Genomic DNA, 14,725 nt, shown 5'->3' with positions numbered 1-14,725 from the left:
GCAAGTTCCACAGGAGCGTGGACTTGTCAGCAAGTGGGAGCTTCGGAACCACCGAATTTCAGATGGCAGTCTGATTTTTGGAAGAGGTCCCTTCCTGCACGCAGTTCGTCTCGTGAAGTCGCCATGATTGGTGAGTTAGCTGCTCAGCAAAGGGGAGGAAATTACTACCTGACTACAGAATAGAAATTAATCTAATCTGCTGATAAGCTACAGCAAGTAAAGATCAAATCTGCTATGTGAAAGCCGTTTGAAAAGGAGACCTCAGAGCGGCATAACATAGTTAATGCCTTAATACTGGAGTTTATTTTTTACTACGCCACAGCACGAAAACGAAACCAACTTATCCCCTTTCCTCTCAACCCTCCCTCCTAGAGAACTGGCCTTCCATAAATCTGTAAAGTCAGGACTTAAGAACTTTAAATGACTTTGCAATGACTCTGTTTCTGGCTACAATGTTTATGAAGTCCCCCCTTACAAGACCTTAAGAGCGGACTTGCCAATAAATCATGTGGAGATTCTGAGTAATTAATCTGTTGACTGGTACGACCATGGAAGGTGGGGGTGAGCTATCGTCGCAACTGGCAATGCATGATATCAAGGTACTTTTACAAGAATTTCAAAACTATATAATTGGACATTTGGGAAAACAAATTGAGGAGTGCAGACTGGACCTGAAAGGAATCGTCTCGACTATGCACGAAAAAATCGAAAGCAAGGGGGAATTCCAGATAATTAATGAACAGTATTTAATTGTGGAGAAACAGCAACTGGCACGATGCGAAGACAACTCAGAGTCAGAGAGAAAGAAGAAAAAGACTCATTTTTCTCAAGGGATGACCAAAAAAGACAAACGGGGAGGGGGCAGGAAAGGGAGAATTTATCTTAAGACTGTGTTGAAAAGAAAAAATATAAGGGAGAGATGGGCAAAGCTCAGGGCAAGTATTTACAATCAGAGGTCACATGCTATCTCGCTCCAAAATCTAAACACTGACTATATTGGGATCAAATCAATCAACCGCATAGAAATTGCTTTAAAAATTTTTTACAGATGGCATTTTAAAACTGGGAAATATTTTGTTTGGTGGTGGCATGTATAGGGAAATATTAAATATATGTGATTATGAGGCCAATTCCGGCTGGATGACACTGGAGCTGACAAATAGAAACTAGAAAGAGTGAAGGTACTTGCTGAATAAATAATAGAAGTCAAATGTTTTAAGATAGATATAATTAATAGATAAAGCAAGATGATCAATATACTATAAGCAAATTTGGCCAAATATGAAATTTAAGATTAGATAAGTGTATGTGGTTTATAGATCTTAGAAATGATGATGAATAATAATGTTGGATGTTGGTCTTAAGGCATGTACATGCATACAAGCATACAAGAACTATAAGAATGACTATGCTGAAAATATTAGATACATAGTTTACTGTATATAAGAATAGAGATTATCAAGGAATGAATAGGCCTGGGTGGATTTTATGCTGGATAAGAAAATTTAAAGAGAACATGAGAATGTGATACATGAGAAATGCAAATGATAAGAGACAGATGGATGGAAATGCAGATGAGAGAATTCAAAAAATTACTATAAATTTAAGATGTTAGATAATTATATATATGTAATAGCAATGTGGAATACAACATGTGCAGATGCACATGGATATATTATCTCTGTAGTCAGAATTTATATAATAGATAAGCTGGTATGAGAAACACCTCCCCGCTTATATGTTAGTTTTGTCACTTGTGTATGTCTTTTTAGTTTTACATGTTATTGCTTTGTAGGTACTCCTGTTGTTGTTTGTTGTAGGTATGTATGTTATAAAAATAATAAAATGTAATTTGGGGGAAAAAATGAATGAATGAATGAATGAATAAATAAATAAATAAATAAATAAAAATAGTTTGGCAGGCCTCTCTGTTGGGCACCGATCGGGGCAAACGGCATCCCGATGATGGTGCTGAGCATGATCACTTTCCGTGTGAGAAGGCAAACGGATGCTCTTACTGGCTTGGTGCATTTGTTGATGTGCCAGATGCCGTGGTGGTAGGCCTACTGGGGCAGAGCAAGGCACAGTTTCTGGTTGCGTTTCAGCCCCATGGATGTTTGGTGAGGCAATTTGTGAAGACTCATTGGGAGAGCCCAAGGATTGTTGCAGGCTATCGGGAGAAACCGTGAGTCGATCAATATGCTGTTCCCAATTGGGAGACTGCGATGGTGATGGTTGATGAGCTGAAAGTGCCTCCTCATCTGAAAGAGAACCGACACAGATGAAGTCTCTGGAGTCCGGTGGTTGTGGAGTCAGGGAAACGGTTTTGGAAGGCTTCGATTTCAAAGACTTACTCTTCTTCAGAGGTGACAGTTCTGGTGCTAAGGAAGCATCGATGGACAGTTTTCTCTTAGAGGCTGTTTTCGATGTCAAAGGTTTTGACTTTGATTGGCTTTGTGCACTTGTGTGATGATTGATATGGAGGGCACAGTAGGTTCTTGATGATTGGAATGAGAGGGAATAGCCGACGGATGCTGCTTGTCGCTTCGGAAACTGCTTTATCCATGGCTTTAGCGTGGGACATGGATTTGCAGGAAGGTTGGGCCATGGGATTAGCAGGTTGGAGAGATTTCTCCTAAAACCAAAGCTTGAGCCTAGAGAGGCAATTGCAGAAAACTCCACGTTTAAAGTTTTTGCAGAGGGGGCATGAAGAAGTTTGATGGGCAAAAAAGGCATTTAGTGTGGCCATCAGAGAGTGAGATCTTGTTATCGCAGGCTGTGCAGCGTTTAAACGGGCCTGAAGAGGCCATGAACGGAGAGCCAGTCTTGAAAGAAAAGAAAGGAGAGGTTTGGGGGGGGGTGCTTCAGCCATAACGCCAGAGCATATCTTGTTTTGTAAATAATAAAGACAAGAATAATAATTTTAGAGAGAGATTTTAAATAAAGTTGAATAACTTTCTTTCATTTACAGATTCTCACAGAAGCAACAATCAAGGCCCTCAGCATGGCAGTTGAAAGAAACTAACTGAAAGGAGAGCCTTGGCGCCAAGGTATATATACCAGGGGAAGGGCTCTGTACTAATGTATATTTTTGCTACTGCAGAAGCTCTAGAATATTCCGATAAGGCTCTGCACATTATCCATAGTGTGATTCACAGAGGCCACGAAGAAGAACCTCAAATTAAAGCAATAATCTTTAAAAACATGTTCTTCCCATTACTTAGGTACTCCTTCTAATGGAAAATAGTTTTCCAATTCCTGTTTTAAATGAGAATATCTCAATTCCAAGTACAGTGGTGCCTCACTATATTGTTATCCCACTTGACGACAAAATCGCTTTACACTGACATTTTTGCGATCGCTATTGCGATCACAAAATGATGGTTCCAATGGGGGAAATCAGCTTTACGTTGATAAGGAGCCTGTTTTTTCCGGCTCTGCAAAATGGTTTCCCTCCCTTCTCAAAATGGTTACTTTCCGGTTCCACAAAATGGCTTCCCTCCCTTCTCAAAATGGCTGCTTTCCGGCTCCGCAAAATGGCTTCCCTCCCTTCTCAAAATGGCTGCTTTCCGGTTCCAAAAAATGGCTTCCCTCCCTTCTCAAAATGGCTGCTTTCCAGACAGAAGCTTCGCATTACAGCAATTTTTAATAGCTGATCGGCGGTTCTCTATGGGCAATCTTCACTGGACGATGAGGTATTTCCCTCATTGGAACGCATTGACCAGTTTTCAATGCATTTCAATGGGGATTTTTTTTGCCTGACAACGATTTCGCTTAACAGCGATTTTGCTGGAACGCATTATCGTCGTCAAGCAGGGCATCACTGTAATTAATCTACAAGATATCCTATTTCTTCTTCTCAGTGAAACAACTTTCATTGTACAGGAAAGGATGAATTATTAATAGGAAACCGACATGAACGAACTGAACGTCAAATTATTTTATAGAGAATTAGATTAAAAATGTTAAATAACCTTTGGTCAGAAGATCACAACTCACCATAGCCATCCATTACAGGTTTAAGATCTTTATACTGGGCAATAACGCTGATAGTTTCCTGAACTGTCAAGTCTCTATATTTGTACTATTGGGAAAAGAAAAGGGGGGAAAATGGGGGGGAGATATATAAGTAAGGCTTAAAAGATCTCAAAAAGCAAGCCCTATTGGCAACATTTGGTCTCTAAAACACTACCTTTGCAGTTTCCACTGCAAGTTTTGGCAGATGATGTTTTATAACTAATACTTTCCGCTTCCTTTCCCACCAAAAGGAAAACCTCATTTCTCTACACAGAACTGTTTTGTTGGATTACAGCAAGGCACTGCAAAAATTTGACCAATCAGATTCAATTATAAACTATTAAAAATAGAGCAGTTTCACATTTAGCATTCACACGGGAAATTAAACTAGCACATTTAACATTCCACATGTTTCATGCAGAGAACAGCAAATTTTATTAACACAATAATATCATCTTAAGAGTACACTTCCCAAAGCAGTATAACCCTAAATCACAATAAAGCAATGAACAATTATGAATATAAACTGTACAAAAAACTTTGTGATCACCATATTTTTCTGTGCATAAGACGCCAAATGTATAAGGCCCCCTTTTCTAACCCAAAATTAAGAAATCTAAGCAGGTTTTAGCAAGTGGAGGGGAAAAGGGATCAAAGCAATCCCGTGGCTGCACAATCGCTTTGATAATCAAAGCAGCCAGGGCTGTGACAACTGAATGGGCCACTGCAATATTTAATGGATCTCTCCAGGAGGGCAGGGTCTCTCCTTGCCCTCAAGCAGACACTCATTAGGCCCATCAGGAAGAAACTGAGCTTGGTGGTTGACAATTATAGGCCCATCACCAATGTTTCCTTTCTTAGCAAGGTTGTAGAGAGGGTGGTGACTGATCAGCTTCAGGCTCTCTTGGATGAAACCAATGCTGTGGATCCATTCCAGCCGGCCTTCAAGCCGCATCATGGTATGGAAATGGCACTGGTCACCCTGCTTGATTAATCTATTGTGGGAGGCCAATAGAGGTAAAATGTCCTTGTTGGTTTTCCTTGATATCTCAGCCACCTTTGATACTGTCAACCACAGTATCAAATGGCTCTCAGAGTTGGGGATCGGTGGCCCGGCTCCGGTCCTTTTTGGAGGACCGTTCCCAGAGAGTTCAGCTTGAAGAGAGTATATCGGCTTTGTGGCTCCTCAATTACAGGGTGTCATAGGGCTCGATCATCTCTCCAATGTAGTTTAATATCTATATGAGGCTGCTGAGTGGGGTCATCCGGGGGTGTGGTGCTTTGTTTCATCAGTATGCTGATGATACGCAGCTCTACATCTTTTTTTCCAACAGCACCGGATGCAGAAGAATGGACTGAGACTGAACCTGGACAAGGAGGAGATTTTGAGGGTGGGCGCCTCTCCTATCAGTGGTTTGGGAAGCTCCCTCTCTTTTGGGGACCACTCTCATCACACAGAGTGTGGTCCGCAGTTTGGGGGTCCATCCTGATCCAGCACTTACAATGGAGTCCCAGGCAGTGTCCATGGTCCGCATTGGCCATTTACAACTTTGGCGGTTTGCCCAACTGCATTCCTATCTTGATGTTGGGGCACTCACCACTCCGGTCCATGCACTCGTAATCTACTGTAATGCGCTCTATGTGGGGCTGCCCTTGAGACTGATGTGGAAACTCCAAAGGTCCAGAACACAGCTGCCAGATTATTAACTGGGGTAAAAAATGTCATCACATTTCTCCCACTCTGGTGGCCTTACAGTGGTTGTCCATTCGTTTCCGCATTGACTTCAAGGTATTTTGTAGTAGCCATCCTTCAGTCTCAAGAGACTATGGTAACGTGCTCTGAATAGAGGTCTTGGAACAGCGTCTAGTGTGGCTGAGAAGGCCAACTGGAGAGTGACAATCCCTTCCACATTGAAGACAAATATAACCTGTCCCCTGTCCAGCTCCCTGGTTTTGCTGTTTTTGGGACTCCACCTTTGCCTTGGTCTGCTGAACAAGTGCCTTTTTAAATTGGGAGAGGCCATGCTGCACCACTTGCCTCCAGGTTGAGCGCTCAGATGTCAAGGTTTCCCATCAGTTGAGGTCCATTCCTAAGGCCTTCAGATCTCGCTTGCAGATATCCTTGTATCGCAGCTGTGGTCTCCCTCTGGGGCGATTTCCCTGCACTAATTCTCCATACAGGAGATCCTTTGGAATTCAACCATCAGCCATTCTCACAGCGTGCCCAAGCCAATGTAGACGTAGCTGTTTCAGTAATGTATACATACTAAAAATTCCAGCTCGCTCTAGGACTACTCTATTTGGAACTTGGTCCTGCCAGGTGATACCAAAAATGCATCGGACACAACACATATGGAACATGTTTAGCTTCCTCTCCTCCCATGCACAAAGGGTCCAGGAATCACTGCAGTACACGAGTGTACTCAGGACACAGGCTCTATAGACCTGGATCTTGGCATATGCGTCAGCTTCTTATTAAGCCATACTCTCTCTGTGACTCTAGAGAACATGGTATCTCCTTTGCCAATGCGTTTATCCACCTCAACATCTAGAGAGAGGGCGTCACAGATCGTTGAGCCAAGGTACATGAAATCATGAACCACCTCCAATTCTTGTGTAGAGATGGCAATACAGGGAGGCGAGTCTACACCCTGGCCCATAATTTATGTTTTCTTCAGGCTGATTGTTTATCCAAAAACTTGGCAGCCCTTACTGAAATGATTCATGAGTTTTTGCAGCTCTTCACCAAAATGGGCAACAACAGCTGCATAATTGGCAAAGACGAGCTCCCTCATTTATTTCAGCTGGACTTTGGTCTTCACTCTCAATCTAGAGAGATTAAAGAGCTATCTATCCAATCTAGTCCGGAGATCAACACCTTCTGTTGCACTTCAAAAAGCTTGCTTCAGCATGACAGCAAAAAAGATCCCAAACAAAGTCAGCGTGAGGACACAGCCCTGTTTCACTCTGCTTCAGATGTCAAAGGGATCTGATTTTGAACCATCAAAAACTAGAGTGCCCTTCATTTCTTCAGGAAAGGACCTGATGATGTTAAGGAGTCGAGGTGGACATCCAATCCTGGGAAGTATTTTAAAAACTTTTTGTGGTTGTTTAAACAGGCCTACCCCCCAGTCAATTAAGTTATTTTCCTTTTCTCTTTTTTATCTTTTTTTTTTTTTTGGTATACCACCATCTTGGAAACCTTTTGTTTAGAATTAATTAGTATAAATGCATTTTATATGTTTTTTAACTTGTTTTAACTGATGTAAGCCGCCCCGAGTAGACGTTGTCTAGAGGGGCGGGGTAAAAATCAAATAAATAAATAAATAAATAAATAAATAAATAAATAAATAAATAAATAAATAAATAAATAAAAAACACTGTCCCTGCTAACCAAATCAAAGGCCTTTGTAAGATCTATAAAGGCCACAAAGAGTGGCTGTTGTAGTTCCCTACATTTCTCCTGCAACCGTCTGAGGGAGAATACCATGTCAGTGGTAGATCTATTAGCTCGAAATCCACACTGTGATTCTGAATAGACTCTGTATGCAAACACCTGGAGCCTCCTTAGCACAACACGGGCAAGCAGCTTCCCTACAATGCTGAGAAGAGAGATGCCATGGTAGTTACTGCAGTCACCCCATCACCTTTGTTCTTGTGCAATGTGACAATGTTTGCATCCTTCATGTCCTGTGGTAGTCCACCTTCCCTCTAGCAAAGACAAAAGATTTCATACAGCTCAGTGGTGATGGTCTCTTTACAGCACTTCAACAGGGATGTTACCCTTCCAATGTGCCTTGCCAGAAGCGAGGGAATCCAAAGTCGCTTTTATTTCTGCTAAAGTTGGTTTGCTGTCCAACTGTTCCAAGACAGGCAGGCACTCGATGTTATTTAATGCCTCTTCGGTTACTACATTCTCTCTAGACTATAGCTCAGAGTATTGCTGCACCCAGTGTTCCATCTGCTGTGCTCAGTCCTGGATGATCACATCTGTAGCAGTCTTCAAAGGAGGAAATTCCTTCTGTATTGAATCTAAAGCCTGCTTGATACCATCATACATTCCCTTGATGTTACCTGTGTCCGCTGCTATCTGTATCTGAGAGCAGAGCTGAAGCCAATAATGGTTAGAACATCTCCTGGCAGTCTGTTGGACTTTGCTACGAGCAACTCGAAGAAACTGCAAGTTGTACTCACTAGGATATGCTGCTAGAGCTCTCCTCTTTTCCTCAATGGCTGGCATCATCTCCTCTGAATGGGCTTCAAACCAGTCTGCTGTCTTTTTGGTCTTCTTGCCAAATGTAGACAAGGCAGTGTTATAAACAGCATACTTGAAAGGTTCCCATCGTTCAGGTGCATTTGCACCAGCTGGGCCTAGAATTATTTCCTCAAGCACTTGAGCAAATTCTACCACTTTTCTCTGATTGCGAGTCTTACTGATGTCAATAAGTGGTCTTCCATCCTTCTTTGTGTGAAACAATCTCTTTATTCAGTTTTACTTTGCTACACACCAGGGAGTCATCAGTATCACAATCAGCATCCCTGAAAACTGCCTGTGATCATAATACAAGGAAGGCTAGAGCATCTAGTGAGGATCAAATCAAGCCGATGCCAATGCTTCAATCTTGGATGTCTCCAAGAGAGTCTGTGTTGAAGCTTCATATTAAAGAACGTGTTGCTGACACAAAGACCATAATAACAGCAAAACTCCAGCAAGCATTAGCCATTTCCATTCATATTCCCAATGCCAAAGCAGCCTAGACAAGTGGGCCAAGAACTGTGATCAGCACCAACTCTAGCATTAAAGAATCCAAGAATAAACAGTGACTCTCTCGGGGATTTTCTTTTTTGACAGTACCTGCCAGATCATCATAGAATTTGTCTTTGGCTTCTGCATATGCACTAATGAGGGTGACCAGTCCTGCTGATGAATGGAGCTGCAGAGACAGGAGTGTTCCACTCCCCGCAGTAGGTGGAACAATGGATCTCAGCAGAGTATTTCTAACCGCAAAGCCAACACCATATTCCCTGGTCTCATTCAATGGTTTTCCCTGCCAGAAGAATAAGAATATTTATTTATTTTTGACAGATCCCGAGTCTGGCAATCTTGTCTCTTGCGGGGCAACAATGTCCATCTGCAGCCTACTGCAGTCCATGTCGACAACAGCTGTCTTGCACACATCTTCTATTTCCTGAAGATTGTCAGAAAAGCCAGGGGTCATTGTCCGAACATTCCAGGTGTCCAACTTTAGGGCAGACGTTTTCATACGATTGTTGCATGGTGCAGGGTTATCAATCTCCTTGTTGGCTTTCACCCTAAACCCCACACACCTCATGAGGTTAACAGGCCATGGCAAGGCTGGGGGCTGCCCAGCTTAAGGCAGGCGGTAGCCACCTAATGAGGTGCAATGACCTCTCCCACTATCGGAAGCAGCCCCTGGCATCATGCTCTACGCCAATCAAGCAAAGACTCATAACTGATAACTGCTATTTCCCGTGTTGTTTCGATGTTGTGTGCGAAGCTGCAGTGTCCTCTCCAGAGCACAAAGCCTACGTAAAATAATATGGAGGACTGTTACCCAAGCAGAAAATCCCCCCTCTTCACGTCACTGAAGTAGTCCAATAGAAAGGCAAGAGGCAATACAAGTGGTTCCAGCGACGTTGCAGGAGTTGACAAGAGCGTGACTCTGCACAGTCACAAGCTGCCTCCGGGACTACTGCTCTAGATTTTGCCTCGAGGTTCACTCCTGAAGCCTTTTCCCTCAGTGGATATAGCCAAAAGGCAGTGGAGGTTTGAAATCAAAATTTTCCTTCTCCTAGATGGGCTGCCTTTTCCTCAAGGTATTAAGGCTTACATATAAAGGCCTAAACGGTTTAGGACTTCGATACCTGGCAGAGTGCCTGCTCCCACCTACCTCTACTGTTACTTGATCTAGCTAGGCTGGGCGGCTGAGGGTATTGACCCCCGAGAGAGGCCCAGAAGGAGAGAACTAGAAACCGGGCCTTCTAGGCAGTGGCCCCTCGCCCCTGGAGATTCGCCTGGCACCCTCGTTGGCAGTTTTTAAGAACAAGCTGAAGACTTCATTCTTCAGGCAGGCCGTCCCAGCCTTCTATTTCTTAGTTTTTATGTCTTACCATCTTGGACTTTGCCTATCTCTGTGTTATTGATATTGCTGTTTTAATTTTTGTTATATACTCGAACTGTGAGCCGCCCAGAGTAGATCCACTGAATCTAGATGGGCGGGGTAAAAGCCGGAAAAATAAATAAAATAAATAAATTTGATTTCTTTCCCCCTCATGCAACTGTGGTATTGCTTTCATCCCTTTCCTCTTCCACTTGCTAAGACCTGCTTAGATTTCTTAATTTTGGGTTAGAAAAGGGGGGTCTTATACACAGAAAAATCACCAAGTTTGTTGTACAGTCACAAAATTTATTGTAGAGGGGGAAAGAGATTAAAGCAATCATGCAACTGGGGCTTAGCAAAAGTAGGGGGAAAGGAATCAAAGCAATCCCGGGGCTGCATGATCGCTCAGCTCTCTTTCCCCCATCCACTTGCTAAGCCGTTGCTGATAGGTGACTTCAAATTAATCAGCAAAGGCAGTATAGAAAGTAGCAAGCCAGGCCTGCTACCTCTGAGGATGGCAGTGGAGGAGTAAGAGGAGATGGTGGCAGGAGAAGGGAGGCAATGGGGGCAGCGGGAAGGGTGCAGGCAGGCATCCCATTTTTCTGAAACAAAGCAAAGCTCTGAGGAGGAAAATGTTCAGTGCATTGTTCTGCTTTGGTAAAATGGGATCCCCGAACCAGGACATGAACTGAACTGCGAGCTAGCCCAGTTAAACATTTTTTACTGGTTTGCAGTTCGGTATGTACCCATCTCTACAAATAATATGTATAACAATATGCTGCTGGATATCATCATTTTCCCTGCAAACAGATAATGAACATTTGCTTTAACATTTATTAGTGTCATGTTTGTAACTTCCAAATTAAGTGTTCAGTGTTAAATTTTTTAGTATATTCAATAACCCTAGTCATTAATAACATACACATCTTTAAATGTTTGGAACACTAGATCTGTTTACTGATTCTTACATAGAACTTCAAATCCTTGGATTGCTTTTGAGGCCAAGGTTCTGTTGCACCTAACTGCTGATTAATCTGAAGTCACTGTAAATGTTTTGATTTGTCCCTAACAGGAAGTATGTGTGTGGGGCGGAAAATTACAAGGGTAAAAAAGGATGACCTAAATCTGGAAACAATAAAAAAGGAAAGCAATGGATAGATAACAATAATAGAAACCTTAAGAAATCACTAACGTTGTGGCTGGGAAATGGTCAGACGGATGTCCAACTGAGCCGACCTTCTTTTTTTGAGTGGCCCCTGAGCCATTCATGGCTACAGTGTTTTTTGTTTGTTTTTTTTCACTCGCCATTAGAAAAGTAAGACATTCCCCCTCATTTCTTCCGTTTCCGACACAGGAGGCGGCAAAGACCTGGCCCAGCAGAAGAAACGAAAAGGCACATCGAAGCCAGGGAAGTCAGGAGGTTCAGCCGCCTCCCCGGTACTACGCAAGGGAAGCTTAGGCGGAAGGCCCAAGCCCTCGATCCCGGTCGGCCGTCGAGGGAAGGAATGTTGTGTGGAGAACCAAGGCTGCCTCGGAACAAAAGTCCGCCGGGAGGCGCTCACCGGGCTCGCCTTACCTTGCTCAGCATTTTCTTCAGCTGACTCTCCGACACGGCCATAGTGGCGGTGGCTTCTTCCCGCCGCTGGCGGTGTTGGTAGTCGTCGTCGCTTCACACCCGGCCGCTCGCAATCCCGCTCCACCTCCCCTCAGCAACCCCCACGTCACCTCCCCCGACCTCGCTTCCGAGAGTTTTTTCCACCCGTTTCCGTTCGGCGGCTAGGCTGACGTCACTTCCGGCGTTCCAACGCCGCCGCGCCCTCGAGAGGACCATAGACTCGAGAACGCAGGATAAGGAGGGGTTACCGCGGAGGCCCCGCTCTCTCTCGTTTGGTCCGGTTGAGAGTCGCTGGAGGACTGAAAATGTCTTTATTCAAATAAACTCCTTCTATGAGGTTATTAAGGGAACAATGTAAGGCCAGGCTGACTTTCTGTACGATTCTGCTTTGGGGATTGGTCGCTTGGTGAAAAAACGGGCGGGGGGAAGAGTTGCTCGTGTCTTGGTTATTTATAAGTGCAGCATTTTAAAGCTCGGACACCTCCCCCGGAGGGTGTAGGAAAAGGTATTGATTGTTCCTAAATGACAATCCTAACTCGGACCTAAGCTTCAAGTTTGTCATAAATATATCTCAACTTCACCCATTTCCACGTACCCTGCAATATTAGCAATAAATCGGGTCAGTACATTACTGGACGGTCTGAAGTACTCACAAGAATACTGGTCTGTTTATAACCGCAGGGCTGTCTTGTGCCACAATGTCTTACTTTTGTTGGGGAGAGCGTGATATTTCCCAATCATAGGCTACACTTAAATCCATTTTTTTCTCCTGTAATATGAAATAAAGGTGCCTAACGTGATTAGCCTGTCTGTAAGCGGTGAAAACGCCCATTTATTTTATTAGTTGTCACTGTTAAGTCTACTTTCTATACTGAAAAAGAAAACTTTAACATTTATGAAGGACCTGAAAAAGATTCCTGAGTGTAACTAATAGCAATTCAATAGAAAAGTGGTCTTAAAGAGCTGTGTTAATACCATGGATCTGACTCTCACCACCTTGCAGATGAATATAAAGGACATGTATTTGTGCTCCTTGTATCTGAAGAAATGGATTTTGATCCATGAAAACTCACACAGAAATACATCTGACTGAAATCTTGTTGCTTGGCATTGTTGTTTAGTCGTGACCAACTCTTCATGACCCCAAGGACCAGAGCAAGCCAGGCCCTCCTGTTTTCCACTGCCTCCCAGAGTTGGGTCAGATTCATGTTGGTCACTTTGATGACACTGTCCAACCATCTCATCCTCGGTCGTCCCCTTCTCCTCTTGCCTTCACACTTTCCCAACATCAGGGTCTTTTCCAGGGAGTCTTCTCTTCTCATGAGATGGCCAAAGTATTGGAGCCTCAGCTTCAGTATCTGTCCTTCCAGTAAGCACTCAGGGTTGATTTCCTTCAAAATGGATAGGTTTGTTCTCCTTGCAGTCCAGGGGACTCTCAAGAGCCTCCTCCAACACCACATATTGCTTGGCATAGTAAATTGCAACTAGAAAAAAACCCATTGAATCAACAGAACTCATAGAGGCATTGACTCACCAAATCTCCACTGATTGAAAGGGCCTCCTCAAGTTGTGACCTACTATGCAAAGCAACAAGATTTCAGCCTCTGTCTTTAGTGTTGCAGTAGTTTGCCTTTCTCTTCCCCCCCTCCCCTTTTACCAATATGCTGAGATAGGCTAACACAGCTACTTCTTTGGTGATGTTAAGGACTTGCAACTGGGGTCCAAGATCGTCCACTCCCAATTATTAGATACAAATGTGAAAGCTACACAATGAAGAAAACTGACAGAAAAAAACACAAGGTGTTTGAAAGGTGGTGTTGGAGAATCTAAAGGAGTTCTAATAGCAAGCCTGAACTTCCCCTAGAAGCTAAAATGGCCAACCAGAGGCTATCTTAGAGTGTGACTACAAAGCAGGACAAGATGGTTGGACAGTGTCACCGATGCTACCAGCATGAATTTGACCAAACTCCAGGAGGCAGTGGAAGACAGGAGGGCCTGGCGTGCACTGGTCCATGGGGTCATGAAGAGTCAGATACGACTTAACGACTAAACAAAGCAGGAATAATGCAATAGATCTGCTGTGAAGTAACATCTGAGAGGTCAGCTTCACTCAGGTAAGTTTGCTTCAGCCAACCACAGAGTCAGGTGGGAGAGAAAATTGACAATTTGCCTTGTTCACAGCTTGTTAAAGTAGCCCTGCAGTTGCCAACCAGATCTGCAGGAGGCATGGCTACATCACAACTACTTTAAGCTGCCTACTAGTACTGTAATGTCCTCCTCACTCTCTGCTGATTCTTTACTCTGTTCTTCCTTTTGGTCTCCAGTTGCCCTAGTGCACTAGCACTTGCTCTAAGCCCTTTTTAAAAAGTGGTATGGAGAGGTGTGTTTGGTTCAGGGGAACTGAAACCCCCCCCTTCCTTCCTCTCTCTAGACCTTGAACTAGGAAGCTACCAGTTTGAGCTGGTAGGCAGCTTCTGGTTGCTCATTCAGCCTTGTATTGGCTCAAGCAGTCACAGTACTTAAACTGATGTGAATGCATTCAACTGGGATAGAAAAGTAGAAGTCCCAGTGGTGGAGAAGAACGGTATTTTTTTGGGGGGGGAGGTCTAGACTGATTTGTATTTACCAGTACATTAGGTAGTCAACATAACAAACAAACAAAATACAAATCAGATCATCCCAATCCCCACAGCATTAACTGCACTATTGGTCAATGTAGCTGCGCTCACACCAAAGCATATTATAATAAAACAAGACTCAGTGAAGAAGACAAAAATGCTGGGTTGAGTTGAAGGCAGTAAGAAAATACAAAATATGAGATAGAGCCACACCCTTTAGTTTGCAAGAGCTGAACAGGACAATTAACAAAAGGACTTTTTCAAGGTAATTAAATCAAAGGGTTGCCATAATTCAGAAGTGACACAACAACAGTAGTATACTTATATGTATTATATATATATATATATATTGT

General features: G+C 43.3%; 1 protein-coding gene across 3 annotated transcripts in view; it reads right to left on the bottom strand.

Moving 5' to 3' along the window:
- TSG101 (tumor susceptibility 101) overlaps window positions 1-11,861 on the bottom strand; it is a 45,938-nt gene extending 34,077 nt beyond the window's left edge. For all 3 annotated transcript variants that reach the window (XM_020810897.3, XM_020810895.3, XM_020810896.3), the window contains exons 1-2: window positions 11,716-11,861; window positions 4,000-4,084 (exon numbers count right to left, since the gene is read on the bottom strand). In XM_020810897.3, coding sequence (XP_020666556.1) covers window positions 4,000-4,084; window positions 11,716-11,757 — 127 coding nt within the window. In that variant the 5' untranslated portion in view covers window positions 11,758-11,861. The remainder of the gene's footprint in view (window positions 1-3,999; window positions 4,085-11,715) is intronic.
- Between the last annotated feature and the right edge of the window lie 2,864 nt (window positions 11,862-14,725).

Source organism: Pogona vitticeps, chromosome 1, assembly GCF_051106095.1.
Source record: "Pogona vitticeps strain Pit_001003342236 chromosome 1, PviZW2.1, whole genome shotgun sequence".
Classification (NCBI taxonomy): Eukaryota; Metazoa; Chordata; class Lepidosauria; order Squamata; family Agamidae; genus Pogona; species Pogona vitticeps.
This window is presented reverse-complemented; position numbering and strand designations above follow the sequence as displayed.